We start from the raw sequence: 27,935 nt of genomic DNA on the forward strand, positions 1-27,935 counted from the left end.
GGCTCCTCTTGGGTCACACCCCCCCCCCCCTTTCCCACCCCACCCCCACCCACCTGGGGGTGCCACCCGCCCCGGGCGCTATCTTGAGGCCCCGCGTGACGTCCCATGGGGCCGGGGGGGGGTGGTGGGGGTGTGTGGGATGTGTGGGGCAGGGACAGGAAACATCTGCCACCTCCACCCCCACCCCCCAACCATCTGCCGGCGCCTCGGTGTCCTCTCCGGCCAAGCGTGTGCCCCGTGCACGCGTGTGATCCGCGTAACGGCCTCCCCGTGGACAGGTGGACCCTGTTCTCCTCCTCGGACACGTGTGGATCCATGTAACATCCTCCCCATGGACACGTGGACCCTGTTCTCCACCCCCGGACACGTGTGGATCCATGTAACGTCCTCCCCATGGACACGTGGACCCTGTTCTCCTCCTCGGACACGTGTGGATCCATGTAACGTCCTCACCATACGCGTGTAGACCCTGTTCTCCTCCCTGGACACACGTTGATCCATGTAATGTCCTCCCCGGACACGCGTGGATCCATGTAACGTCCTCACCAAACACACGTGGACCCTGTTCTCCACCCCCGGACACGCGTGGATCCGTGTAACGTCCTCCCCATGGACACGTGGACCCTGTTCTCCTCCCCCGGACACATGTGGATCCGTGTAATGTCCTCCCCATGGACACGTGGACCCTGTTCTCCACCCCCGGACACGTGTGGATCCATGTAACGTCCTCCGCGGACATGCGTGGATCCATGTAACGTCCTCATCATGGACACGTGGACCCTGTTCTCCTCCCCGGACGCACGTGGATCCATGTAACGTCCTCACCAAACACACGTGGACCTTGTTCTCCACTCCCGGACACGCGTGGATCCGTGTAACGTCCTCCCCATGGACACGTGTAGACCCTGTTCTCCTCCTTGGACACACGTTGATCCATGTAATGTCCTCCCCGGACACGCGTGGATCCATGTAACGTCCTGCCCATGGACACGTGGACCCTCTTCTCCACCCCCGGACACACGTGGATCCGTGTAACGGGCTCCCCATGGACACGTGGACCCTCTTCTCCTCCCCCGGCCACGCGCGGATCCGTGTAACGTCCTCCCCGCGCACACGCTCCCTCCCCACCCCCCACCCCCCCCTCCCCCCGCCCCGTTTCCCCCTCCCCCACTCCCCCGGGGAGGGGGGGGGGGGGGGGGGAGGGTGTGTGTCGTTGTGTCACCTCGAGGTGGAGGCGGGGGGCGGGGGGGGGTGGGGGAGGGGGCCACGGGGCCACGTCCCCTTAGGCCACGCGCTGGATGACGTTCTTGTAGTCGGGGGCGGGGCCTTGCTTGAGCTGGATGACGGTGGAGAGGAGCCACTTGACCTGCAGGTGGGGTGGGGGGAGGGGGGGAGGGGGGGGAGGGGACACGGGGTGGGGGACACACACGCGGTCAAGGGCGTGGCACCTCAGGGGCCACCTGAGGGGTGGTGGCCGCCCAGCCGACGTCCAGCCGCCTCCTCAACCCTCCATCCCATGGGGCCTCCCCCGTCTCCATCCCCCTGCTCCAGCCATGGGTCCACCCCCTCCAGCCGTGGGGCCTCCACGTCTCCATCCATGGGGCCTCCACGTCTCCATCCATGGGGCCTCCCCACCTCCTTCCTCCCCCTCCATCCATGGGTCCTACAGATCTCCTCCTCCTCCTCCATCCATGGGGCCTCCAGATCTCCATCCATGGGGCCTCTACATCTCCATCCATGGGGCCTCTACATCTCCTTCCTCCTCCTCCATCCATGGGTCCTACAGATCTCCTCCTCCTCCTCCATCCATGGGGCCTCCAGATCTCCATCTATGGGGCCTCCCCACCTCCTTCCTCCCCCTCCGTCCATGGGTCCTACAGATCTCCTCCTCCTCCTCCATCCATGGGGCCTCCAGATCTCCATCCATGGGGCCTCCACATCTCCTTCCTCCCCCTCCATCCATGGGTCCTACAGATCTCCTCCTCCCCCTCCTCCATCCATGGGTCCTTCCCATCGCCATCCATGGGGCCTCCAGATCTCCATCCATGGGGCCTCCACATCTCCTTCCTCCTCCTCCATCCATGGGTCCTACAGCTCTCCTCTTCCATCCATGGGGCCTCCACATCTCCATCCATGGGGCCTCCACATCTCCTTCCTCCCCCTCCATCCATGGGTCCTACAGCTCTCCTCCTCCTCCTCCATCCATGGGGCCTCTCCACCTCCTTTCTCCCCCTCCAGCCATGGGGCCTCCAACATCTCCATCCATGGGGCCTCCACACCTCCATCCATGGGGCCCCCAGCTTTCCTTCCCCCCGGTCCCACCATCCCCGCGGAAGCCCACCTTGAAGAGGGTGACGGTGGCGCTGTAGCAGACGCTGAGGAGGAAGAGGGTGATGAAGACGGCGATGGTGTCCCAGGGCCCGTTGGACTTCTCGGGGTCCACGTGGCAGAAGTCCTCAGGGAGGCTGAACTCTGGGGCAGGGGGGAGGAGAGAGAGGAGGAAGAGGGTCAGATTCTGTCCCGCTGCCCATCCTGGTGTCTTCTCCATCCATCTCCATCCACCTCCATCCATCTCCATCCATCTGGTGTCTCCCCATCCATCCATCCATCCATCCATCCATCCATCCATCCATCCATCTCCATCCATCTCCATCCATCTGTCCATCTCCATCCACCTCCATCCACCTCCATGCATCCATCCATCCATCCATCCATCTCCATCCATCTCCATCCATCTCCATCCACCTCCATCCATCCGTCCATCTCCATCCATCCGTCCACCTCCATCCACCTCCATCCATCCATCCATCCATCCATCCATCCATCCATCTCCATCCATCTCCATCCATCTCCATCCATCTCCATCCATCTGGTGTCTCCCCATCCATCCATCTCCATCTATCTCCATCCATCCATCCATCTCCATCCATCCATCCATCTCCATCCATTTCCATCCATCTCCATCCATCTCCATCCATCCATCCATCTCCATCCATCTCCATCCATCTCCATCCATCTGGTGTCTCCCCATCCATCCATCTCCATCTATCTCCATCCATCCATCCATCTCCATCCATTTCCATCCATCTCCATCCATCCATCCATCTCCATCTATCTCCATCCATCCATCCATCCATCCATCCATCTCCATCCATCTCCATCCATCCATCCATCTCCATCCATCTCCATCCATCTCCATCCATCCACCTCCATCCACCTCCATCCATCCATCCATCTCCATCCATCTCCATCCATCTCCATCCATCTCCATCCATCTGGTGTCTCCCCATCCATCCATCTCCATCCATCTCCATCCATCCATCCATCCATCCATCTCCATCCATCTCCATCCACCTCCATCCATCTCCATCCACCTCCATCCATCTCCATCCATCCATCCATCTCCATCCACCTCCATCCATCTCCATCCACCTCCATCCATCTGGTGTCTCCCCATCCATCCATCTCCATCTACCTCCATCCATCCATCCATCTCCATCCATCCATCCATCTCCATCCACCTCCATCCACCTCCATCCATCCATCCATCTCCGTCCACCTCCATCCATCTCCGTCCACCTCCATCCATCCATCTCCATCCACCTCCATCCATCCATCTCCATCCACCTCCACCCATCCATCCATCTCCATCCATCCATCTCCATCCACCTCCATCCATCCATCTCCATCCATCCATCCATCCATCCATCTCCATCCATCCATCCCCATCCATCCATCTCCATCCATCCATCCCCATCCATCCATCTCCATCCATCCATCCATCTCCCCCTATCCGTCCCACGTCTCCATCTCCTGTGGGTTCTCCTCCCACCTGTTGCCCCCGAGGATGAGGAGGAACCTCCCCTTCCTCTCCATCCATCCATCCATCCATCCATCCATCCATCCATCCATCCATCTGTCTATCCGTGCCTGCATCCGTCCATCCCTCATCTGGTGTCTCCCCATCCAACCATCCATCATCCATCCATCCATCTGTCCGTCATCCATCCATCCATCCATCCAACCGACCTTGGGATGTCTCCCCATCCATCCATGCCTGGTGTCCACCCAGCCATCTGGTGTCTCTCCATCCATCCATCCATCTGGTGTCTCCCCATCCATCCATCCATCCATCCATCCATCCATCCATCCATCCATCATCTATCCAACCATCTGATATCTCCCCATCCATCCATCTCCACCCATCCATCCATCCGGTGTCTCCCCATCCATCCATCCATCTCCATCCCTCCATCCATCCCTCCATCCATCTCTGTAGACTTCAACAAACCTTCTGTTCATCCCTCCATCCACCCAACCATCTCCTCATGCATCCATCCATCCCTCCATCCATCCATCCCTCTATCCATCATTTGGTGTCTCCCCATCCATCCTTCCTTCCATCCATCCCTCCATCCATCATCTGGTGTCTCCCCATCCGTCCGTCCACCATGTTTGGTGTCTCTCCATCCATCCATCCGTCCATCCGTCCATCCATCCATCCATCCATCCATTCATCATCTGGTGTCTCCCCATCCATCCATCCATCCACCCACCCACCCACCATGTTTGGTGTCTCTCCATCCATCCAACCATCCCTCCATCCATCATCTGGTGTCTCCCCATCCATCCATCCATCCATCCATCCATCCATCCATCCATCCGTCCGGTGTCTCCCCATCCATCCGTCCACCATCATTGATGTCTCCATCCATCCACCATCTTTGATGTCTCCCCATCCATCCACCCATCCATCCATCCATCCATCCATCCATCCATCCATCCAACCATCTTTGATGTCTCCCCATCCATCCATCCATCCATCCATCCATCCATCCATCCATCCATCCACCATCTTTGATGTCTCCCCATCCATCCACCCATCCATCCATCCATCCATCCATCCATCCATCCACCATCTTTGATGTCTCCCCATCCATCCACCCATCCATCCATCCATCCATCCATCCATCCATCCATCCATCCATCCATCCATCCATCCATCCATCCAACCATCTTTGATGTCTCCCCATCCATCCATCCATCCATCCATCCATCCATCCATCCATCCGGTGTCTCCCCATCCATCCGTCCACCATCATTGATGTCTCCATCCATCCAACCATCTTTGATGTCTCCCCATCCATCCATCCATCCATCCACCACGTTTGATGTCTCCCCATCCATCCATCCATCCATCCATCCATCCATCCATCCATCCAACCATCTTTGATGTCTCCCCATCCATCCATCCATCCATCCATCCATCCATCCATCCATCCATCCATCCATCCACCATCTTTGATGTCTCCCCATCCATCCATCCATCCATCCATCCATCCATCCATCCATCCATCCAACCACCTTTGATGTCTCCCCATCCATCCGTCCGTCCATCCGTCATCTCCCCCCCGCCCCCAACACCTCGCCCACCCCACGGCGCTCAGAGGCAGACGCCAGCCTGACTTCTTCTCCTTTATTCGCCCCCACCCACCCACCAACGCTGGGGGGTGAGGTGGGGGTGGCGGGGGCGGGGCGTGGGGAAGGACCGAGCCGAAGCCGGGGCTGATGCCGCCGCCGCCTCCGCCTCATTTTTTACCCGGGTTCTTGTTGATGCTACGTTGGATGAACTTCATGGGCAGACCTTCGTGGACCACCATGCAGACGTAGGTGGTGCCCCGGTTCCAGTCCTCCCTCTTGACGGCCAAGCGGCTGTAGAGGAAGTAGGAGGCGTCGCCCGTCTTCTCCTTGACCGGGGGGACGATGTCGTAGGTGCTGGGCTCCAAGGTCTCCTGGTTCTTCTGCCACTCCACCGAGATGTCCTCGGGGTAGAAGCCCCTCACCATGCAGGTCAGGCTGAGGGTGTCCCGGTTGCCGCTCACCTCCTCGGCGGGGGGACCCATCAGGTAGACGCTGGGGGTCAGGCGCTTGCCTATGGGGAGATGGGGGGGGGGGGTGTGTGAGTGAGGTGGGGGGGGGGGTGAGGAAGTGGGGGGAAAACGGGGTTGGGGGGGGAAGAAATGGGGGGGAAATGGGGTAAGAGGGGAGGAAATGGGGCGGGGAGGGGAAGAAATGGGGGGAAATGGGGCAGGGAGGGGAGGAAATGGGGGGAAATGGGGTGGGGAGGGGAAGAAATGGGGGGGAAATGGGGTAAGGGGAGGAAATAGGGGGAAAATGGGGTGGGGGGAAGAAATGGGGGGAAATGGGGCGGGGAGGGGAGGAAATGGGGGGAAATGGGGTAGGGAGGGGAAGAAATGGGGCGGGGAGGGGAGGAAATGGGGCGGGGAGGGGAGGAAATGGGGGGAAACGGGGCGGGGAGGGGAAGAAATGGGGCGGGGAGGGGAAGAAATGGGGCGGGGAGGGGAGGAAATGGGGGGAAATGGGGCGGGGAGGGGAAGAAATGGGGCGGGGAGGGGAAGAAATGGGGTGAGAGGGGAGGAAATGGGGGGGAAATGGGGCGGGGAGGGGAAGAAATGGGGCGGGGAGGGGGGGGGGTAAATATGGGGCGGAGGGTGGGGGGAAAGGGTTGGGGGGGGGAGGGGAAGTGGGGCAGGAGAGAAGGAAAGGCCGGGGCCGGCTGTTGGGTGGGTGGTGGGGGGTGTCGGAGAGGAGGACAAGGGGTGGGGCCGAAAAAGGGGGTGGGAGGGCTGGGGATGCAAATGAGATGCAAATGAGGCGGGGGGGGAGGGGGAGGGGGCCCCTACCGGGTCTCTTGCTGGTGCTGCGGCTGACGGGGGAGGGGAGCTCGTGGTGGTGGACGGTGCAGGTGAAGGTCTCGCCGCTCTCCCAGTCGCGGGTGGAGATGGGGACCTCGCTGGTGGCCGAGAAGGTGCCGTTGAACTGGGCGCGGAGGTGGAGGGGGCGGGGCCGGAGGGTCCCCCCCAACTTGCGGGTCCAAGTGACCACCAAGTCGTCGCTGGGCAAACTGGTGGCCAGGCAGCGGAGGACGGGGTTCTGGGAGACGTAGAGCTCGGCGGGGGAAGGGGGCAGGACGAAGACGCGGATGTTGGTGGCGTCGGCGGGGGCGCCTGGGTTGGGGGGGGGGGGAGGTGAGGCGGGAGGAGGGGGTCGCCGGCCCCACGGCAACTCGGGGCGCGCCCCCAGGGAGGAGCCGCCGCCCCCAGAGATGCGTGGGGGCAACCCCGTGGAGGTGGCACCACCCCAAAGCAACGTGGGGTGAACCCCATGGAGGTGCCACCACCCCAAAGCAACGTGGGGTGAACCCCATGGAGGTGCCACCACCCCCAGGGCCACGTGGGGTCAAGCCAAGGTGGGGTGGAGACCCCCAGAGACACGTGGGGTGAACCCCATGGAGATGCCACCACCCCAAAGCAACGTGGGGTGAACCCCATGGAGGTGCCACCACCCTCAAAGCCACGTGGGGTGAACCCCATGGAGGTGGCACCACCCCCAGGGCCACGTGGGGTGAACCCCATGGAGGTGCCACCACCCCCAGGGCCACGTGGGGTCAAGCCAAGGTGGGGTGGAGACCCCCAGAGACACGTGGGGTGAACCCCATGGAGATGCCACCACCCCAAAGCAACGTGGGGTGAACCCCATGGAGGTGCCACCACCCTCAAAGCCACGTGGGGTGAACCCCATGGAGGTGGCACCACCCCCAGGGCCACGTGGGGTCAAGCCAAGGTGGGGTGGAGACCCCCAGAGACACGTGGGGTGAACCCCATGGAGATGCCACCACCCCAAAGCCACGTGGGGTGAACCCCATGGAGGTGCCACCACCCCAAAGCAACGTGGGGTGAACCCCATGGAGGTGCCACCACCCCCAGGGCCACGTGGGGTCAAGCCAAGGTGGGGTGGAGACCCCCAGAGACACGTGGGGTGAACCCCATGGAGGTGCCACCATCCAAAGCCACGTGGGGTCAACCCCATGGAGATGCCACCACCCCAAAGCAACGTGGGGTGAACCCCATGGAGGTGCCACCACCCCCAGGGCCACGTGGGGTCAAGCCAAGGTGGGGTGGAGACCCCCAGAGACACGTGGGGTGAACCCCATGGAGGTGCCACCATCCAAAGCCACGTGGGGTCAACCCCATGGAGATGCCACCACCCCAAAGCAACGTGGGGTGAACCCCATGGAGGTGCCACCACCCTCAAATCCACACGGGGGGAACCCATGGAGATGCCACCACCCTCAAAGCCACGTGGGGTCAACCCCATGGAGGTGCCACCACCCAAAGCCACATGGAGTCAACCCCATGGAGATGCCACCACCCAAATCAACGTGGGGTGAACCCCATGGATGTGCCACCACCCCAAATCAACATGGGGTGAACCCCATGGAGGTGCCACCACCCAAATCAATGAGGAGGGGGAACCCCATGGAGATGCCACCACCCTCAAAGCCACACGGGGGGAACCCTATAGAGATGCCACCACCCAAAGCCACACGGGAGGAACCCATGGAGATGCCACCACCCAAAGCCACGTGGGGTCAACCCCATGGAGATGCCACCCCCCCCCCCCCCCCGCGGCCACCCCGCCCCAACTCACTGAAGCACTTGTGAGCGGTGACCTCCTGCCTGCTGCCGGAGGCGGCGTGGGTGACCTTGCAGGTGTAGGTCTTCTCCTGCCAGTCCTCCAAGGTGACGTTGAGGTGGGAGCTGGTGCGGAAGGTGCCGCCGGTGGCTTCGGGTGCCACGGGGTCCACGGCGGGGGGCGGGGACAGGGCTTGGCCGTCCGCCAGCCACTCCAAGGTCACCTCGGCCGGGGAGAAGGCGGTGACCAGGCAGACGAGGTGGACGCCGTTGGGGTCACAGGCGTGGAGGACGTCGACCACGGGGCGTTTGGGTGCTGGGGGAGGGGACAACGGTGACGCGGGGGGCGGGGGGGGACGGACAAAGGGGACGATGTCCCACCACGATGTCCCCACCGCGATGTCCCCGCCACCGGGGTGCCACCACGTCCCCACCATGATGTCCCCGCCACCATCATGACCCCACCATGATGTCCCCGCCACCATCGTGACCCTGCCACCATGGTGCCACCACGGTCACCCCACCACCATCGTGTCCCTGCCCCCGTGTCCCCACCGCGATGTCCCCATCACCATCGCGACCCTGCCACCATCATGCCACCATGGTGCCACCACGGTGACCCCGTCACCATCGCGACCCTGCCACCGGCGTGCCACCACGATGCCACCATGGTGTCACCACCATCAAGTCCCCACCCCCGTGTCCCCACCACCCTCGCGACCCTGCCACCGGGGTGCCACCATGGTGCCACCATGTCCCCACCACCATGTCCCCGCCACCCTCGCGTCCCTGCCACCAGGGTGCCACCAGGGTGCCACCACGGCGACCCCGCCACCCTCGCGACCCTGCCACCGGGGTGCCACCGGGGTGCCACCACGGTGCCACCACGGTGTCCCCACCATCATGTCCCCACCACGATGTCCCCACCACAATGTCCCCGCCACCCTCGCGTCCCTGCCACCAGGGTGCCACCATGGTGCCACCACGGTGACCTTGTCACCATCGTGACCCTGCCACCGGAGTGCCACCGGGGTGCCACCATGGTGCCACCATGGTGTCCCCACCATCACGTCCCCACCACGATGTCCCCACCACCCTCGCGTCCCTGCCACCAGGGTGCCACCAGGGTGCCACCACGGCGACCCCGCCACCCTTGCGACCCTGCCACCGGGGTGCCACCGGGGTGCCACCACGGTGCCACCATGGTGTCCCCACCATCATGTCCCCACCACGATGTCCCCACCACAATGTCCCCGCCACCCTCGCGTCCCTGCCACCGGGGTGCCACCATGGTGCCACCACGGTGACCTCGTCACCATTGTGACCCTGCCACCGGGGTGCCACCGGGGTGCCACCATGGTGCCACCACGGTGTCCCCACCATCACGTCCCCACCATGATGTCCCCACCACAATGTCCCCGCCACCCTCGCGTCCCTGCCACCATCATGCCACCATGGTGCCACCACGGCGACCCCGCCACCCTCGCGACCCTGCCACCGGGGTGCCACCACGGTGTCCCCACCATCACGTCCCCACCACCACGTCCCCACCGCCGTCGTGTCCCCACCCATGTCCCCACCACCACGTCCCCACCACCCTCGCGTCCCCGCTCCCGTGTCCCCACCCATGTCCCCACCACCACGTCCCCACCACCCTCGCGTCCCCGCCCCCGTGTCCCCACCACCACGTCCCCACCACCACGTCCCCACCACCACGTCCCCACCGCCGTCGTGTCCCCACCCATGTCCCCACCACCACGTCCCCACCACCCTCGCGTCCCCGCTCCCGTGTCCCCACCCACCTCCCCACCGCCACGGTGACCCCGCCACCATGGTGACCCCACCGTGACGTCCCCGCTCCCTCCGTGTCCCCACCCCACCCCACCCCGGGGTGTCCCCTTACGCTGGGGGATGGTGACGGTGACGGTCTTGCGGAAGGAGGAGGGCGGGTGGTGGACGGTGCAGCGCAGGGGACCGGGGCCGGGGCGGGTGACGCGGAGCTGGCTGCTGAGGGCGTAGAGTCCCGTGGTTTTCCGGACGGCCGGGAAGGTGACGCCGGGGCCGTCGCCGTTCTCCCACGTCACCGTCACCGGTTCGGGCAAGTAACCGTCGGCCAAACAAGCCACCGGAGGGAAGGGGGAGGGGGCGGCCCCGCCCGAGCAGGCCACCAAGGGGAAGACCTTGGGCGACGTCACCCCGGCTGTGAGGGGGGGGGGGGGAGGGGGAGGAGAAAAGGGTGAGGGTGGCCAGGGGGCACCCGACGGCACCCCGAGGTGTCCCCAGGGCACCCCGAGGACCCCAACGGCACCTCGAGGTCCCCCAAGAGCACCCAAAGGTCCCCCAAGAGCACCTCGAGGTCCCCCAAGAGCACCCCAAGGACCCAAGGGCACCTCGAGGTGCTCCAAGAGAACCCCAAGGGCACCCCAAGGGCACCCCAAGGACCCAAGAGCACCTCGAGGTCCCCCAAGAGCACCCAAAGGTGTCCCAAGAGCACCCCAAGGACCCAACAGCACCTCAAGGTGCTCCAAGAGAACCCCAAGGGCACCCCAAGGGCACCCCAAGGACCCCAACGGCAACTCGAGGTGCCCCAAGAGCACCCAATGGTGTCCCTAGAGCACCCCAAGGACCCAAGAGCACCTCGAGGTGCCCCAAGAGCACCCAAAGGTGTCCCAAGAGCACCTCGAGGTCCCCCAAGAGCACCCCAAGGACCCAAAAGCACCTCAAGGTGCTCCAAGAGCACCCCAAGGGCACCCCAAGGGCACCCCAAGGACCCAAGAGCACCTCGAGGTCCCCCAAGAGCACCCAAAGGTGTCCCAAGAGCACCTCGAGGTGCCCCAAGAGAACCCCAAGGGCACCCCAAGGGCACCCCAAGGACCCCAACGGCACCTCGAGGTCCCCCAAGAGCACCCCAAGGACCCAAGGGCACCTCGAGGTGCTCCAAGAGAACCCCAAGGGCACCCCAAGGGCACCCCAAGGACCCAAGAGCACCTCGAGGTGCCCCAAGAGCAACCAAAGGTGTCCCAAGAGCACCCCGAGGACCCAAGAGCACCCCGAGGACCCACTGGCACCCCAAGGTGTCTCAAGAGCACCCAAAGGTGTCCCAAGAGCACCCCAAGGGCACCCCAAGGACCCAAGGGCACCTCGAGGTGCCCCAAGAGCACCCCAAGGGCACCCCAAGGACCCCAACGGCACCCAAAGGTCCCCCAAGAGCACCCCAAGGGCACCCCAAGAGCACCCCAAGGACCCAACGGCACCCAAAGGTGTCCCAAGGGCACCCCAAGGGCACCCCAAGGACCCAACGGCACCTCGAGGTCCCCCAAGAGCACCCAAAGGTGTCCCAAGAGTACCTCGAGGTCCCCCAAGAGCACCCCAAGGACCCAAAAGCACCTCAAGGTGCTCCAAGAGAACCCCAAGGGCACCCCAAGAGCACCTCAAGGACCCCAACGGCACCCAAAGGTGTCCCAAGAGCACCCCAAGGACCCAAGGGCACCTCAAGGTGCTCCAAGAGAACCCCAAGGGCACCCCAAGGGCACCCCAAGGACCCCAACGGCACCTCGAGGTCCCCCAAGAGCACCCCAAGGACCCCACAGCACCTCAAGGTGCTCCAAGGGCACCCCAAGGAGCCAACGGCACCCAAAGGTGTCCCAAGAGCACCCCAAGGGCACCCCAAGGACCCAACAGCACCTCAAGGTCCCCCAAGAGCACCCCAAGGTGTCCCTAGAGCACCCCTGTGCACCCTCATTGACTCCTGCCCCATAGGGACCCCCTGCCCCACCTACGCTACCCCCTGCCCCATAGGTAGCTCCCTGCCCCATAGGGACCCCACACTACAGCTCAGCTACCCCCTGCCCCATAGGGACCCCCTGCCCCACCTCAGCTACCTCCTGCCCCATAGGTGGCTTCCTGCCCCATAGGGACCCTACACTGCAGCTCAGCTACCTCCTGCCCCATAGGTGGCTCCCTGCCCCATAGGGACCCCTGCCCCACCTACGCTACCCCCTGCCCCATAGGGACCCCTTACTGCAGCTCAGCTACCTCCTGCCCCATAGGGACCCCTGCCCCACCTCAGCTACCTCCTGCCCCATAGGTGGCTCCCTGCCCCATAGGGACCCTACACTACAGCTCAGCTACCCCCTGCCCCATAGGGACCCCCTGCCCCATAGGGACCCCCTGCCCCACCTACGCTACCTCCTGCCCCATAGGGGCCCCTTACTGCAGCTCAGCTACCTCCTGCCCCATAGGTGGCTCCCTGCCCCATAGGGACCCCTGCCCCACCTACGCTACCACCTGCCCCATAGGGGCCCCTTACTGCAGATCAGCTACCTCCTGCCCCATAGGTGGCTCCCTGCCCCATAGGGACCCCACACTACAGTTCAGCTACCCCCTGCCCCATAGCGACCCCCTGCCCCACCTCAGCTACCTCCTGCCCCATAGGGACCCCTTACTACAGCTCAGCTACCTCCTGCCCCATAGGGACCCCTGCCCCACCTCAGCTACCCCCTGCCCCATAGGTGGCTCCCTGCCCCATAGGGACCCCCTGCCCCACCTCAGCTACCCCCTGCCCCATAGAGATCCCTACCCCGTAGGGACCCCCTGCCCCACCTCAGCTACTTCCTGCCCCATAGGTGGCTCCCTGCCCCATAGGGACCCTACACTACAGCTCAGCTACCCCCTGCCCCATAGGGACCCCTGCCCCATAGGGACCCCCTGCCCCACCTACGCTACCCCCTGCCCCATAGGGACCCCTTACTGCAGCTCAGCTACCTCCTGCCCCATAGGGACCCCTGCCCCACCTCAGGTACCCCCTGCCCCATAGGGACACCTGCCCCATAGGGACCCCTTACTGCAGCTCAGCTACCTCCTGCCCCATAGGTGGCTCCCTGCCCCATAGGGACCCCACACTACAGCTCAGCTACCCCCTGCCCCACCTACGCTACCCCCTGCCCCATAGGGACCCCTTACTGCAGCTCAGCTACCTCCTGCCCCATAGGTAGCTCCCTGCCCCATAGGGACCCTACACTACAGCTCAGCTACCTCCTGCCCCATAGGGACCCCTGCCCCATAGGGACCCCTGCCCCACCTACGCTACCTCCTGCCCCATAGGGAGCCCCTGCTCCACCTCAGCTACCTCCTGCCCCATAGGTGGCTCCCTGCCCCATAGGGACCCCTTACTGCAGCTCAGCTACCTCCTGCCCCATAGGGAACCCCTGCCCCACCTCAGCTACCTCCTGCCCCATAGGTGGCTCCCTGCCCCATAGGGACCCCACACTACAGCTCAGCTACCCCCTGCCCCACCTACGCTACCCCCTGCCCCATAGGGACCCCTTACTGCAGCTCAGCTACCTCCTGCCCCATAGGTAGCTCCCTGCCCCATAGGGACCCTACACTACAGCTCAGCTACCCCCTGCCCCATAGGGACCCCTGCCCCATAGGGACCCCTGCCCCACCTACGCTACCTCCTGCCCCATAGGGAGCCCCTGCTCCACCTCAGCTACCCCCTGCCCCATAGCGACCCCCTGCCCCACCTCAGCTACCTCCTGCCCCATAGGGACCCCTTACTACAGCTCAGCTACCTCCTGCCCCATAGGGACCCCCTGCCCCACCTACGCTACCTCCTGCCCTATAGGGACCCCTTACTACAGCTCAGCTCCTCCTGCCCTATAGGGACCCCCTGCCCCATAGGAACCCCCTGCCCCACCCCTACCCTATAGAACCCCCCCCTTTCCTGCCCCATAGGGAGCCCATATTCCACCTCTGCCCCATAGGGATCCCCCCTGCCCCATAGGGACCCTCCTGCCCCATAATGAGCCCATCTCCCACCTCTGCCCCATAGGGGACCGCCTTGCCCCATAGAACCCCCCTCCTGCCCCACACCTCCCAGCCCCATAGCAAAGAGGACCCAGGCCCTACCTGGGCGGATGCGTCTCCAGGCCCTCTGCCCCACGGCGACCCCTCTCCTGCCCCATAGCCGCGGCGTGGAGCCCTCGCTCTCTCTGCCCCACGGCGACCCCTCTCCTGCCCCATAGCCGCGGCGTGGAGCCCTCGCTCTCTCTGCCCCATGGCTCCCTGGGAGATGATGCAATCGGGCCCCACCCCCACCCCCCAACTTCCCCTTCCCCGCCCCATAGCGCCCAGGGGAGCGCCCAGCCCCCTCAGCAGCCCCAGAGCGCCCCACAGAGCCCCACAGCGCCCCACAGCAACTCATTGCCCCCCCATAGTGCCCTGCACCCCATAGCACCCCATAGCGCCCCATAGCACCTCATGGTCCCCCACAGTGCCCCATAGCACCCTGTAGAGCCCCATAGCGTCCCGTTGACCCCCATAGCAGCCTGCACCCCATAGCACCCCATGGTGCCCCACAGCGCCCCATAGCACCCCATGGCACCCTGTACCCCATAGAGCCCCATCGCGCCCCATCGACCCCCATAGCAACGCCCCATAGCACCCTGCACCCCATAGCGCCCCATAGCACCTCATGGCCCCCCATAGCGCCCTATAGGACCCCCTAGGGCTCCACTGCGCCCCATAGCGCCCCATAGCGCCCCGCGCCCCGCCGCACCCGACAGGACCCCCTAGCGCCCCACTGCACCCCACAGCGCCCCACAGCTCCCCACAGCCCCCTGCGCCCCATAGCGCCCCGCTGTGCCCCACAGCGCCCCACGGAACCCTTACGGCGCCCCACAGCGCCCCACAGCAGAACACAGGCCGAGTCGCCGGGGGGCGGAGGCCGAGGGGTTTATTGCGGGGGGAGATGTGGGGCCGCCCCACATTATTGTGGGGTGAAAAAGGGGGTTTTGGGGGGGCAGAGGGCGGTGGGGGGGGGGCCCTACACCCCCATCCCGGGGCCCTCCCGTGGGGCGGAGCCTCGGCGGAGGTGGAGGACGGTGGAGAAGAGCCACTTGACCTGGGGTGGGGACAAGGTGGGGGACACGGGTGACGCCGGGGTGGTGGCATCTCCCCAGGGTTCCTCCTCCACCCCCCAAGTGACGCCGGGGTGGTGGCATCTCCCCAGGGTTCCTCCAAAGGAGAAGGTCCCCATGGAAGGCCACCTCGAAGGGGGTGACACCGGGGTGGTGGCATCTCCCCAGGGTTCCTCCTCCACCCCCCAAGTGACACCGGGGTGGTGGCATCTCCCCAGGGTTCCTCCAAAGGAGAAGGTCCCCATGGAAGGCCACCTCAAAGGGGGTGACGCCGGGGTGGTGGCATCTCCCCAGGGTTCCTCCTCCACCCCCAAGTGACACCGGGGTGGTGGCATCTCCCCAGGGTTCCTCCAAAGGAGAAGGTCCCCATGGAAGGCCACCTCGAAGGGGGTGACACCGGGGTGGTGGCATCTCCCCAGGGTTCCTCAACCTCCCCCCAAGTGACGCCGGGGTGGTGGCATCTCCCCAGGGTTCCTCCTCCACCCCCAAGTGACACCGGGGTGGTGGCATCTCCCCAGGGTTCCTCCAAAGGAGAAGGTCCCCATGGAAGGCCACCTCGAAGGGGGTGAGACCGGGGTGGTGGCATCTCCCCAGGGTTCCTCCTCCACCCCCCAAGTGACGCCGGGGTGGTGGCATCTCCCCAGGGTTCCTCCAAAGGAGAAGGTCCCCATGGAAGGCCACCTCGAAGGGGGTGACGCCGGGGTGGTGGCATCTCCCCAGGGTTCCTCAACCTCCCCCCAAGTGACACCGGGGTGGTGGCATCTCCCCAGGGTTCCTCCTCCACCCCCAAGTGACACCGGGGTGGTGGCATCTCCCCAGGGTTCCTCCAAAGGAGAAGGTCCCCATGGAAGGCCACCTCGAAGGGGGTGACACCGGGGTGGTGGCATCTCCCCAGGGTTCCTCCTCCACCCCCCAAGTGACGCCGAGGTGGTGGCATCTCCCCAGGGTTCCTCCAAAGGAGAAGGTCCCCATGGAAGGCCACCTCGAAGGGGGTGACACCGGGGTGGTGGCATCTCCCCAGGGTTCCTCCTCCACCCCCCAAGTGACACCGGGGTGGTGGCATCTCCCCAGGGTTCCTCCAAAGGAGAAGGTCCCCATGGAAGGCCACCTCGAAGGGGGTGAGACCGGGGTGGTGGCATCTCCCCAGGGTTCCTCAACCTCCCCCCAAGTGACACCGGGGTGGTGGCATCTCCCCAGGGTTCCTCCAAAGGAGAAGGTCCCCATGGAAGGCCACCTCGAAGGGGGTGACGCCGGGGTGGTGGCATCTCCCCAGGGTTCCTCAACCTCCCCCCAAGTGACACCGGGGTGGTGGCATCTCCCCAGGGTTCCTCCAAAGGAGAAGGTCCCCATGGAAGGCCACCTCGAAGGGGGTGACACCGGGGTGGTGGCATCTCCCCAGGGTTCCTCCAAAGGAGAGCGTCCCCATGGAAGGTCCACCTCGAAGAGGGTGAGACCGGGGTGGTGGCATCTCCCCAGGGTTCCTCCTCCACCCCCAAGTGACGCTGGGGTGGTGGCATCTCCCCGGGGTTCCTCCCCACCCCGAAACGGGGGACGTCCCCATGGAAGCCCACCTTGAAGAGGGTGACGGTGGCGCTGTAGCAGACGCTGAGGAGGAAGAGGGTGACGAAGATGGCGATGGTGGCCCAGAGACCTTCCAGCTCCTTGTCATCGTCCTCCCAGTAGGTCTCGGCCGAGAGGTCCAGCCCTGGGGCAGGAGAAAGAAGGAGGGAGGGTCAGGTGGTGGCTGGTGGGTCCTCCTCGGCTTCTGGAGAACTTCAGCCTCCCTCCATCTGTCCACCCCGGTGGTCTCCGTCCCACCGCCCGTGTGGTCTCCATCCATCCCACCATCCATCCATCCATCCATCCGTCCCACCATCTTCTGGAGACCTCATCCGACCTTCTCTCCATCCATCCCACCATCTCTGGAGACCTCAACCGACCTTCTCTCCATCCACCCATCCCACCCAATTGTCCATCCAACCATCCATCCATCCGTCCATCTCTGGAGACCTCATCCGACCTTCTCTCCATCCATCCCACCATCTCTGGAGACCTCAACCAACCATCTCCTCATCCATCCCACCATCTCACCATCTCTGGAGACCTCAACCGACCTTCTCTCCATCCATCCCACCATCCATCCATCCATCTCTGGAGACCTCATCCAACCTTCTCTCCATCCATCCCACCACCTCTGTGGACCTCAACCAACCATCTCCTCATCCATCCCACCATCTCTGGAGACCTCAGCCGACCTTCTCTCCATCCATCCCACCATCCCACCCAATTGTCCATCCAACCCTCCATCCACCTCTGGAGGCTTCATCCAACCATGTCTCCATCCATCCCACCATCTCTGGAGACCTCAACCGACCTTCTCTCCATCCATCCCACCATCTCTGGAGACCTCAACCGACCTTCTCTCCATCCATCCCACCATCTCTGGAGACCTCAACCGACCTTCTCTCCATCCATCCCACCATCTCTGGAGACCTCAACCGACCATCTCCTCATCCATCCCACCATCCATCCGTCTCTGTAGACCTCATCCGACCTTCTCCTCGTCCATCCCACCATCTCTGGAGACCTCAACCAACCATCTCCTCGTCCATCCAACCATCTCTGTAGGCTTCAACCAACCTTCTCTCCATCCATCCATCCATCCATGCCACCACCCATCCATCCATCCCTGTCTTCTCCATCCATCCCACCATCTCTCTAGACCACCACCAGTGGGGGTGGACCACCACCACCTTCACCCCACCCCAAAGGGTGGAGACCACCCAGTGCCTTCAACCTCCAAGGACGCCTGACCCCCTCCCCCCCCACCCCATGGAGAAGAGGCCACCATCGGTCCTACGGAAAGCTTGGGAGATGGTCCTCAAACCCTGGGGAGACCCTCCTGGAGATGGTTGGTTGGATGGTGGGACGAGGAGATAGACGGAGACATGAGGAGACGGACGGAGACACCAAGAGATGGAGCGACCAGGAGATGATGGAGATGGAGGGACCAGGAGATGGAGATGGAGGGACCAGGAGACGGAGATGGAGGGACCAGGAGACGGAGATGGAGATGATGGAGATGGAGGGACGAAGAGGTGGGGATGGAGATGGAGAGACTGTGGAGATGGAGATGGAAGGACCAGGAGATGCAGACGGAAGGACCAAGAGGTGGAGATGGAGAGACCATGGAGATAGAGGTGGAAGGACCAGGAGATGGAGGTGGAAGGACCATGGAGATGGAGGTGGAAGGACCAAGAGGTGGAGATGGAGATACCATGGAGATGGAAGGACCAGGAGATGGAGATGGAAGGACCAGGAGATGGAGGTGGAAGGACCAGGAGATGGAGGTGGAAGGACCATGGAGATGGAGGTGGAAGGACCATGGAGATGGAGGTGGAAGGACCATGGAGATGGAGGTGGAAGGACCAAGAGATGGAGATGGAGATACCATGGAGATGGAAGGACCAGGAGATGGAGATGGAAGGACCAGGAGGTGGAGATGGAAGGACCAGGAGGTGGAGGTGGAAGAACCAGGAGATGGAGATGGAAGGACCAGGAGATGGAGGTGGAAGGACCAGGAGATGGAGGTGGAAGGACCATGGAGATGGAGGTGGAAGGACCAGGAGATGGAGATGGAAGGACCAAGAGGTGGAGATGGAAGGACCAGAAGATGGAAGTGGAAGGACCAGGAGATGGAGATGGAAGGACCAAAAGGTGGAGGTGGAGAGACCATGGAGATGGAAGTGGAAGGACCAGGAGATGGAAGTGGAAGGACCAGGAGATGGAGATGGAAGGACCAAGAGGTGGAGGTGGAGAGACCATGGAGATGGAGATGGAAGGACCATGAGATGGAAGTGGAAGGACCAGGAGATGGAGATGAAGGGACCAAGAGATGGAGATGGAGAGACCATGGAGATGGAGACGGAAGGACCAAGAGATGGAGACGGAAGGACCAAGAGATGGAGACGGAAGGACCAAGAGATGGAGATGGAAGGACCAGGAGATGAAGGTGGAAGGACCAGAAGATGGAGATGGAAGGACCAAGAGGTGGAGATGGAGAGACCAGGAGATGGAGATGGAAGGACCATGGAGATGGAGATGGAGAGACCATGGAGATGGACACGGAAGAACCAGGAGATGGAGATGGAAGGACCAGGAGATGGAGACGGAAGGACCAGGAGATGGAAGTGGAAGGACCAAGAGGTGGAGACGGAGAGACCATGGAGATGGAGGTGGAAGGACCAGGAGATGGAGGTGGAAGGACCAGGAGCTGGAGGTGGAAGGACCAGGAGCTGGAGATGGAAGGACCAAGAGGTGGAGGTGGAGAGACCATGGAGATGGAGGTGGAAGGACCAGGAGCTGGAGGTGGGCAGCTGGATGGTGGGACGAGGCCGCCGAGGGTTGGCCCCGGCTGGACCAAGTCCTTGGAGACCCACCACCCGCCCCCACCCATGGTCGCCTTGGACCCCTCTCGTCGCCGCACGGTCGGGAGATGCCTCCACCCTCCCCTTTGGCGCCGCCGCCTCCTCCGACCTTCTCCAACCTTCTCCTCCCGGTTGTCCCCACCCCGTCCCACCCCGCCCCGCCCCGCCCCGCCTCGGTGGCCACCCCAAGACACCACGCCGTGGAGACCCTCGGCTGCGAGACCAGCCCACTCGGCTTTATTAGAAGGTCAGAAGGTCTTCTCGGCCCCGAGAGGTCTTCTCCGAAAAGCGGTGGGGTGGGCTTGAAGACCACGGGGGGGGGGGGTGGGGTGGGGTTGGTGGGGGAGGGGACCATTGTCCCCCCCTCCCCCCCCCCTTTCTTTATTTACCGGGGACCTTCTGGATCTGCCGTTGGGTGAACTTCATGGGCAAGCCTTGGTGGACCACCATGCAGGTGTAGGTGTCCCCGGCCAACCAGCTGCTCTTGAGGAACGTCAACTTGCTGTAGAGGAAGAAGGTGGCCTCCCGGGGACCTTCTTTGAGGGGGGGGGTGGTGACGAAGGTCTCCTCCGGCAGGTCCACGTGGTTCTTCAACCAGCGGACCTGCAGGTCGGAAGGTTGGAAGCCGTGGACCAAGCAGGTGAGGGTCACCTTGCTTTGGGTCATCTCCTCGGCGTGGGGGGGGAAGAGGAAGATGAGAGGTGGGGTGACCTTGCCTAGAAGAAGAAGAAGGAGAAGGAGAAGGTGGTTGGTGGCACCTAAAGATGACCACGGCGGTGGCAGGGTGGGGTTTGGAGGAGAAGACGGCTCACCAGAAGCCTTGGAGATGCTGCGGTTGAGGGGCACCTGAAGGTCGTGGTGGTTGACGGCGCAGGTGAACCTTTCTCCGGCTTCCCAAGCTTGGGTGGAGATGGTCAAAGAGCTGGTGGCCGTGAAGGTCCCGTTGAACTCTTCGCGAAGGTCCAAGACGTCCGGGTTGAGGACCCCCGGGGTCTCCTTCCACCAGGAGAGTTGGAAACCCGAGTCGCTGGGCAAGTTGGTGGCCAAACATCTCAGCTTGGGGACGCGGGTGACGTAGAGGTCCAAGGGGTCGGGGGGGAGGACGTAGAGGACGATGTTGTTGACGTTGGGGTTCTCCAGGCCTGGAGAGGTGGAGGGGGGAGGGGGGGGGAAGGGGTCGGTCACGGGAAGGGGTGGGACCTTCCGGAAGGTCCTGCGTGGGTGGCACGGGTGGAAGCCGGGGAGGTCATCAAACCTGCTCCACTGGTGACAGCACCGTGGTCACGAGACCTCCACTGGTGCCACCACCACGGTCATGAGACCTTCTCCCCTGGTGCCACCACCATGGTCCTGCAATGTCCTTCAACCTACCATGGTCCCTCAACCTTCTCCACTGGTGTCACCACCATCGTCCTTCAACCTTCTCCCCTGGTGCCACCACCATAGTCACGAGACCTCTACTGGTGCCACCACCACGGTCATGAGACCTTCTCCACACTGGTGCCACCACCACGGTCATGAGACCTTCTCCACTGGTGCCACCACCACGGTCCTGGGACCTTCTCCCCTGGTGACACCCACCATAGTCACGAGACCTCTACTGGTGCCACCACCATGGTCATGAGACCTTCTCCACTGGTGCCACCACCACGGTCCTGGGACCTTCTCCACTGGTGCCACCACCATGGTCCTGCAATGTCCTTCAACCTACCATGGTCCCTCAACCTTCTCCCCTGGTGTCACCACCATCGTCCTTCAACCTTCTCCCCTGGTGCCACCACCATAGTCACGAGACCTCTACTGGTGCCACCACCACGGTCATGAGACCTTCTCCACACTGGTGCCACCACCACGGTCATGAGACCTTCTCCACTGGTGCCACCACCATAGTCATGAGACCTCTACTGGTGCCACCACCACGGTCACAAGACCTTCTCCCCTGGTGCCACCACCAGCATCCTTCAACCTTCTCCACTGGTGCCACCACCACGGTCTTGAGACCTTCTCCCCTGGTGCCACCACCACGGTCCTTCAACCTTCTCCACTGGTGCCGCCACCATAGTCACAAGACCTCTACTGGTGCCACCACCATGGTCCTTCGACCTTCTCTATTGGTGCCACCACCATGGTCCTGCAACCTCCTCCCCTGGTGCCACCACCATGGTCATGAGACCTCCACTGGTGCCACCACCACGGTCCTGTGACCTTCTCTATTGGTGCCACCACCATGGTCCTGTGACCTCCTCCACTGGTGCCACCATCATGGTCCTTCGACCTTCTCTATTGGTGCCACCACCATGGTCCTGGGACCTTCTCCACTGGTGCCACCACCATGGTCCTGGGACGTTCTCCCCTGGTGCCACCACCATCGTCCTTCAACCTTCTCCCCTGGTGCCACCACCATAGTCACGAGACCTCTACTGGTGCCACCACCACGGTCATGAGACCTTCTCCCCTGGTGCCACCACCACGGTCCTTCGACCTTCTCTATTGGTGCCACCACCATGGTCCTGGGACCTCCTCCCCTGGTGCCACCACCATGGTCATGAGACCTCTACTGGTGCCACCACCACGGTCCTGTGACCTTCTCTATTGGTGCCACCACCATGGTCCTGTGACCTCCTCCACTGGTGCCACCATCATGGTCCTTCGACCTTCTCTATTGGTGCCACCACCATGGTCCTGGGACCTTCTCCCCTGGTGCCACCACCATCGTCCTTCAACCTTCTCCACTGGTGCCACCACCATAGTCACGAGACCTCTACTGGTGCCACCACCATGGTCACGAGACCTTCTCCATCGGTGTCACCTTCTCCACCGGTTCCACCACCATGGTCCTGGGACCTCTTCCACTGGTGCCACCACCATGGTCATGAGACCTCCACTGGTGCCACCACCATGGTCCTGTGACCTCCTCCCCTGGTGCCACCACCATGGTCATGAGACCTCCACTGGTGCCACCACCATGGTCCTGGGACGTTCTCCCCTGGTGCCACCACCAAAGTCACGAAGCCTCTAGTGGTGCCACCACCGTGGTCCTTCAACCTTCTCCGTGGGTGCCACCACCACCACGGTCCTGGGACCTTCTCCCCTGGTGCCACCTCCTCCCCTGCTGTCCCCTCCCCTCACCTGAGCAGAGCCGGATGTGGTCCTGGGTGACGGTGCCGGTGGCCGCGTGCCGGACCCGGCAGGTGAAGGTCTTCCCTTCCAACCAATCGGCGTGGGTGACGTTGGTCCTGCTGCTGGCCCGGAAGGTGGTGGCCCCTTCTTCTCGTCGAGGTGCCGTCTGGGTGGCCGGCAGGAGACCCGTCACCCCGTCCACCAACCAGTCCACCTCCACGGGGGCCGGGGAGAAGCCGGAGATGAGGCAGAGGAGCTCCACCGACTCTTCGTTCATGGTGGGTCTGCAGGAGGAGGTGGAGAGGACCTGGACCACCGGAGGAACGGGCGTGGCGGGACCTTGACACACTGGGGGAGGAAGGGGAGGATGAAGAAGTTATGGGGTCAGGAGAAGACCTTCCATGCTCCCAGGGGGCTTGGAGGAGGTCCCACCCCACGGCAGAGGTTCTGGAGATCTTGAGGACATCTCAAGAACATTGAGATGGTGGGGGAAGGGGGGGTGCGAGGGGGCTTGGAGGAGGTCCCACCCCACGGCAGAAGTTCTGGAGATGGTGGAGGACCTTCCACGGTCCGAGGGGGCTTGAGGACCTCCCATATCAAGAGCTATGGGGCCAGGAGAGGACCTTGGACGAGTTATGGGGCCGGGAGAAGACCTCGGGCCACCAAGGGGTCTTGGGGACCTCCCACCCCATTGCAGGAGTTATGGGGCCAGCAGAGGACCTTGGACGAGTTATGGGGCCGGGAGAAGACCTCGGGCCACCAAGAGGTCTTGGGGACCTCCCACCCCACTGCAGGAGTTATGGGGCCAGGAGAGGACCTTGGACCACCACGGGGTCTTGGGGACCTCCCACCCCACTGCAGGAGTTATGGGGCCAGGAGAAGACCTTGGACCACCAAGAGGTCTTGGGGACCTCCCACCCCACTGCAGGAGTTATGGGGCCAGGAGAGGACCTTGGACCACCAAGGGGTCTTGAGGACCTCCCACCCCACTGCAGGAGTTATGGGGCCGGGAGGGGGCCTTGGACGAGTTATGGGGCCAGGAGAAGACCTCGGGCCACCAAGAGGTCTTGAGGACCTCCCACCCCACTGCAGGAGTTATGGGGCCAGGAGAGGACCGTGGACCACCAAGGGGTCTTGGGGACCTCCCACCCCATTGCAGGAGTTATGGGGCCAGGAGGGGACCTTGGACCACCAAGAGGTCTTGAGGACCTCCTACCCCATTGCAGTAGTTATGGGGCCGGGAGAGGACCTTGGACGAGTTATGGGTCCGGGAGAAGGCCTCGGGCCACCAAGGGGTCTTGAGGACCTCCCACCCCACTGCAGGAGTTATGGGGCCGGGAGAGGACCTTGCACCACCAAGAGGTCTTGAGGACCTCCCACCCCACTGCAGGAGTTATGGGGCCAGGAGAGGACCTTGGACGAGTTATGGGGCCGGGAGAAGACCTTGGGCCACCAAGAGGTCTTGAGGACCTCCCACCCCACTGCAGGAGTTATGGGGCCAGGAGAAGACCTTGGACGAGTTATGGGGCCGGGAGAAGACCTTGGACCACCAAGAGATCTTGAGGACCTCCCACCCCACTGCAGGAGTTATGGGGCCAGGAGAGGACCTTGGACGAGTTATGGGGCCGGGAGAAGACCTTGGGCCACCAAGAGGTCTTGAGGACCTCCCACCCCACTGCAGGAGTTATGGGGCCGGGAGAGGACCTTGCACCACCAAGAGGTCTTGAGGACCTCCCACCCCACTGCAGGAGTTATGGGGCCAGGAGAGGACCTTGGACGAGTTATGGGGCCGGGAGAAGACCTTGGGCCACCAAGAGGTCTTGAGGACCTCCCACCCCACTGCAGGAGTTATGGGGCCAGGAGAAGACCTTGGACGAGTTATGGGGCCGGGAGAAGACCTTGGACCACCAAGAGATCTTGAGGACCTCCCACCCCACTGCAGGAGTTATGGGGCCAGGAGAGGACCTTGGACGAGTTATGGGGCCGGGAGAAGACCTTGGGCCACCAAGAGGTCTTGAGGACCTCCCACCCCACTGCAGGAGTTATGGGGCCGGGAGAGGACCTTGGACCACCAAGAGGTCTTGAGGACCTCCCACCCCATTGCAGGAGTTATGGGGCCAGGAGAGGACCTTGGACCACCAAGAGGTCTTGGGGACCTCCCACCCCGCTGCAGGAGTTATGGGGCCAGGAGAGGACCTTGGACGAGTTATGGGGCCAGGAGAGGACCTTGGACGAGTTATGGGTCTGGGAGAAGACCTCGGGCCACCAAGGGGTCTTGGGGACCTCCCACCCCACTGCAGGAGTTATGGGGCCAGGAGAAGACCTTGGACGAGTTATGGGGCCGGGAGAAGACCTCGGGCCACCAAGAGGTCTTGGGGACCTCCCACCCCACTGCAGGAGTTATGGGGCCAGGAGAGGACCTTGGACCACCAAGGGGTCTTGGGGACCTCCCACCCCACTGCAGGAGTTATGGGGCCGGGAGGGGGCCTTGGACGAGTTATGGGGCCAGGAGAAGACCTCGGGCCACCAAGGGGTCTTGGGGACCTCCCACCCCACTGCAGGAGTTATGGGGCCAGGAGGGGACCTTGGACCACCAAGAGGTCTTGAGGACCTCCCACCCCACTGCAGGAGTTATGGGGCCGGGAGAGGACCTTGGACGAGTTATGGGTCTGGGAGAAGATCTCGGGCCACCAAGGGGTCTTGGGGACCTCCCACCCCATTGCAGGAGTTATGGGGCCAGGAGAGGACCTTGGACGAGTTATGGGGCCAGGAGAAGACCTCGGGCCACCAAGAGGTCTTGAGGACCTCCCACCCCATTGCAGGAGTTATGGGGCCAGGAGAAGACCTTGGACCACCAAGAGGTCTTGAGGACCTCCCACCCCACTGCAGGAGTTATGGGGCCGGGAGGGGGCCTTGGACGAGTTATGGGGCCAGGAGAAGACCTCGGGCCACCAAGGGGTCTTGGGGACCTCCCACCCCATTGCAGGAGTTATGGGGCCGGGAGAGGACCTAGGACCACCAAGAGGTCTTGAGGACCTCCCACCCCACTGCAGGAGTTATGGGGCCAGGAGAGGACCTCGGGCCACCAAGAGGTCTTGAGGACCTCCCACCCCACTGCAGGAGTTATGGGGCCAGGAGGGGACCTTGGAGAAGTTATGGGGCCAGGAGAAGACCTCGGGCCACCAAGGGGTCTTGGGGACCTCCCACCCCCCACCCTCCCCCCCCAACTTAGTCCCCTCTGACCTTTGACCTCCTCGGTGACGATGGTGCTTGTGGGGCGGTGGCTGACGCTGCAGGTGTAGGTCTCCTTGTGGGTCCCGTGGGGCAGGCGGAGTCGGCTGACGAGGCCGTGGCGGGTGGCCGGGAAGGTGGTGATGTCATCGGCGGTGACGTCATCGCCCCAGGTGACCTCGACGTCCGGGGGGTGGTGACCCCTCACCAGACAGGCCACGGCCACGGGGTCGGCGTCCGCCCCACAGCAGGCGGCCAGGGGGAGGAGGGTGGGAGGGGAGGCGGCGGCTGTGGGGCGGGGGAGATGGGGGCGGGGTCAGGCCAGCCCCACACACGGCCAGGTGTGGGGCGGGAGGGTCTCCTGCCCCACAGGAATACGGGGGGGGGGGGACGACACACGCACACGCGATCTCCTGCCCCATAGGAAGGGGGAGGTGGTGAGACACCAAGCCAAGGGGTATCTCCAGCCCCACGGTGGTCCCCAGCCCCACAAGTCTCCCTGACCCACAGATATCTCAGCCCCACGGATGCCCCTGCCCCACATCTCGCCCTGACCCACAGATATCCCAGCCCCACGACTGCCCCTGACCCACAGATATCCCAGCCCCACGACTGGTTCTGACCCACATCTCTCCCTGACCCACAGATATCCCAGCCCCACGGCTGCCCCTGCCCCACATCTCTCCCTGACCCACAGATATCCCAGCCCCACGGCTGCCCCTGACCCACAGATATCCCTGACCCACAGATATCCCAGCCCCATGACTGGTTCTGCCCCACAGGTCTCCCTGACCCGCAGCTTTCCCCAGCCCCACGGCTGTCCCCGACCCACAGCTGTGACCCACAGCTATCCCTGCCCCACAGCTCTCCCTGCCCCATAGCTATCCCCAACTCACAGCTACCCCAGCCCCACAGCTGTGACCCACAGCTCTCCCCAACCCCACAGCTATCCCTGCCCTATAGCTCTCCCTGCCCCACAGCTAACCGTGACCCATAGCTATCCCTGACCCACAGCTCTCCCCAACCCACAGTTCTCCCTGACCCATAGCTCCCTGTGCCCCATAGCTACCCCTGCCCCACAGCTCTCCCTGATCCATAGCTCCCTGTGCCCCATAGCTACCCCTGCCCCACAGCTCTCCCAGACCCACAGCTCTCCTGCCCCACAGCTGTGACCCACAGCTATCCCGACCCACAGCTCTCCACTACCCATGGCGATCCCTGCCCCACAGCTCTCCCTGCCCCATAGCTATCCCCGACCCACAGCTATCCCTGCCCTACAGCTCTCCCTGCCCCACAGCTAACCGTGACCCACAGCTAACTGTGACCCACAGCTCTCCCTGACCCACAGCTGTCCCAGCCCCACAGCTGTGACCCACAGCTCTCCCTGACCCATAGCTCTCCTGCCCCATAGCTCTCCTGCCCCACAGCTACCCTGGCCCCACAGCTCTCCCCGACCCATAGCTCTCCTGCCCCACAGCTCTCCCCAACCCACAGCTGTGACCCACAGCTCTCCCTGCCCCACAGCTATCCCTGCCCCACAGCTATCCCCGACCCACAGACCTCCTGCCCCACAGCTCTCCCTGCTCCACAGGTCTCCTGACCCATAGCTATCCCCAACCCACAGCTATCCCAGCCCCACACCTGTGCCCCACAGCTATCCCCGACCCACAGCTCTCCCTGCCCCACAGCTCTCCTGACCCACAGCTCTCCCCGACCCACAGCTCTCCCAGCCCCACAGCTGT

General features: G+C 63.4%; 2 gene segments (V, D, J or C); both read right to left on the minus strand.

Moving 5' to 3' along the window:
* Window positions 1-5,462: 5,462 nt before the first annotated feature.
* On the minus strand, window positions 5,463-17,307 carry LOC141735285 (immunoglobulin heavy constant epsilon-like). The segment is given in 6 exon segments: window positions 5,463-5,932; window positions 6,705-7,028; window positions 8,512-8,811; window positions 10,399-11,104; window positions 16,870-17,120; window positions 17,289-17,307. Coding segments are annotated over 6 exon segments (1,944 nt in total).
* Window positions 17,308-20,057: 2,750 nt separating this feature from the next.
* On the minus strand, window positions 20,058-27,403 carry LOC141735286 (immunoglobulin heavy constant epsilon-like). The segment is given in 5 exon segments: window positions 20,058-20,558; window positions 20,655-20,984; window positions 22,972-23,310; window positions 26,206-26,481; window positions 27,400-27,403. Coding segments are annotated over 5 exon segments (1,284 nt in total).
* Window positions 27,404-27,935: the final 532 nt, after the last annotated feature.

The sequence above is a fragment of the Larus michahellis genome, chromosome 30, assembly GCF_964199755.1.
Source record: "Larus michahellis chromosome 30, bLarMic1.1, whole genome shotgun sequence".
NCBI lineage: Eukaryota > Metazoa > Chordata > Aves > Charadriiformes > Laridae > Larus > Larus michahellis.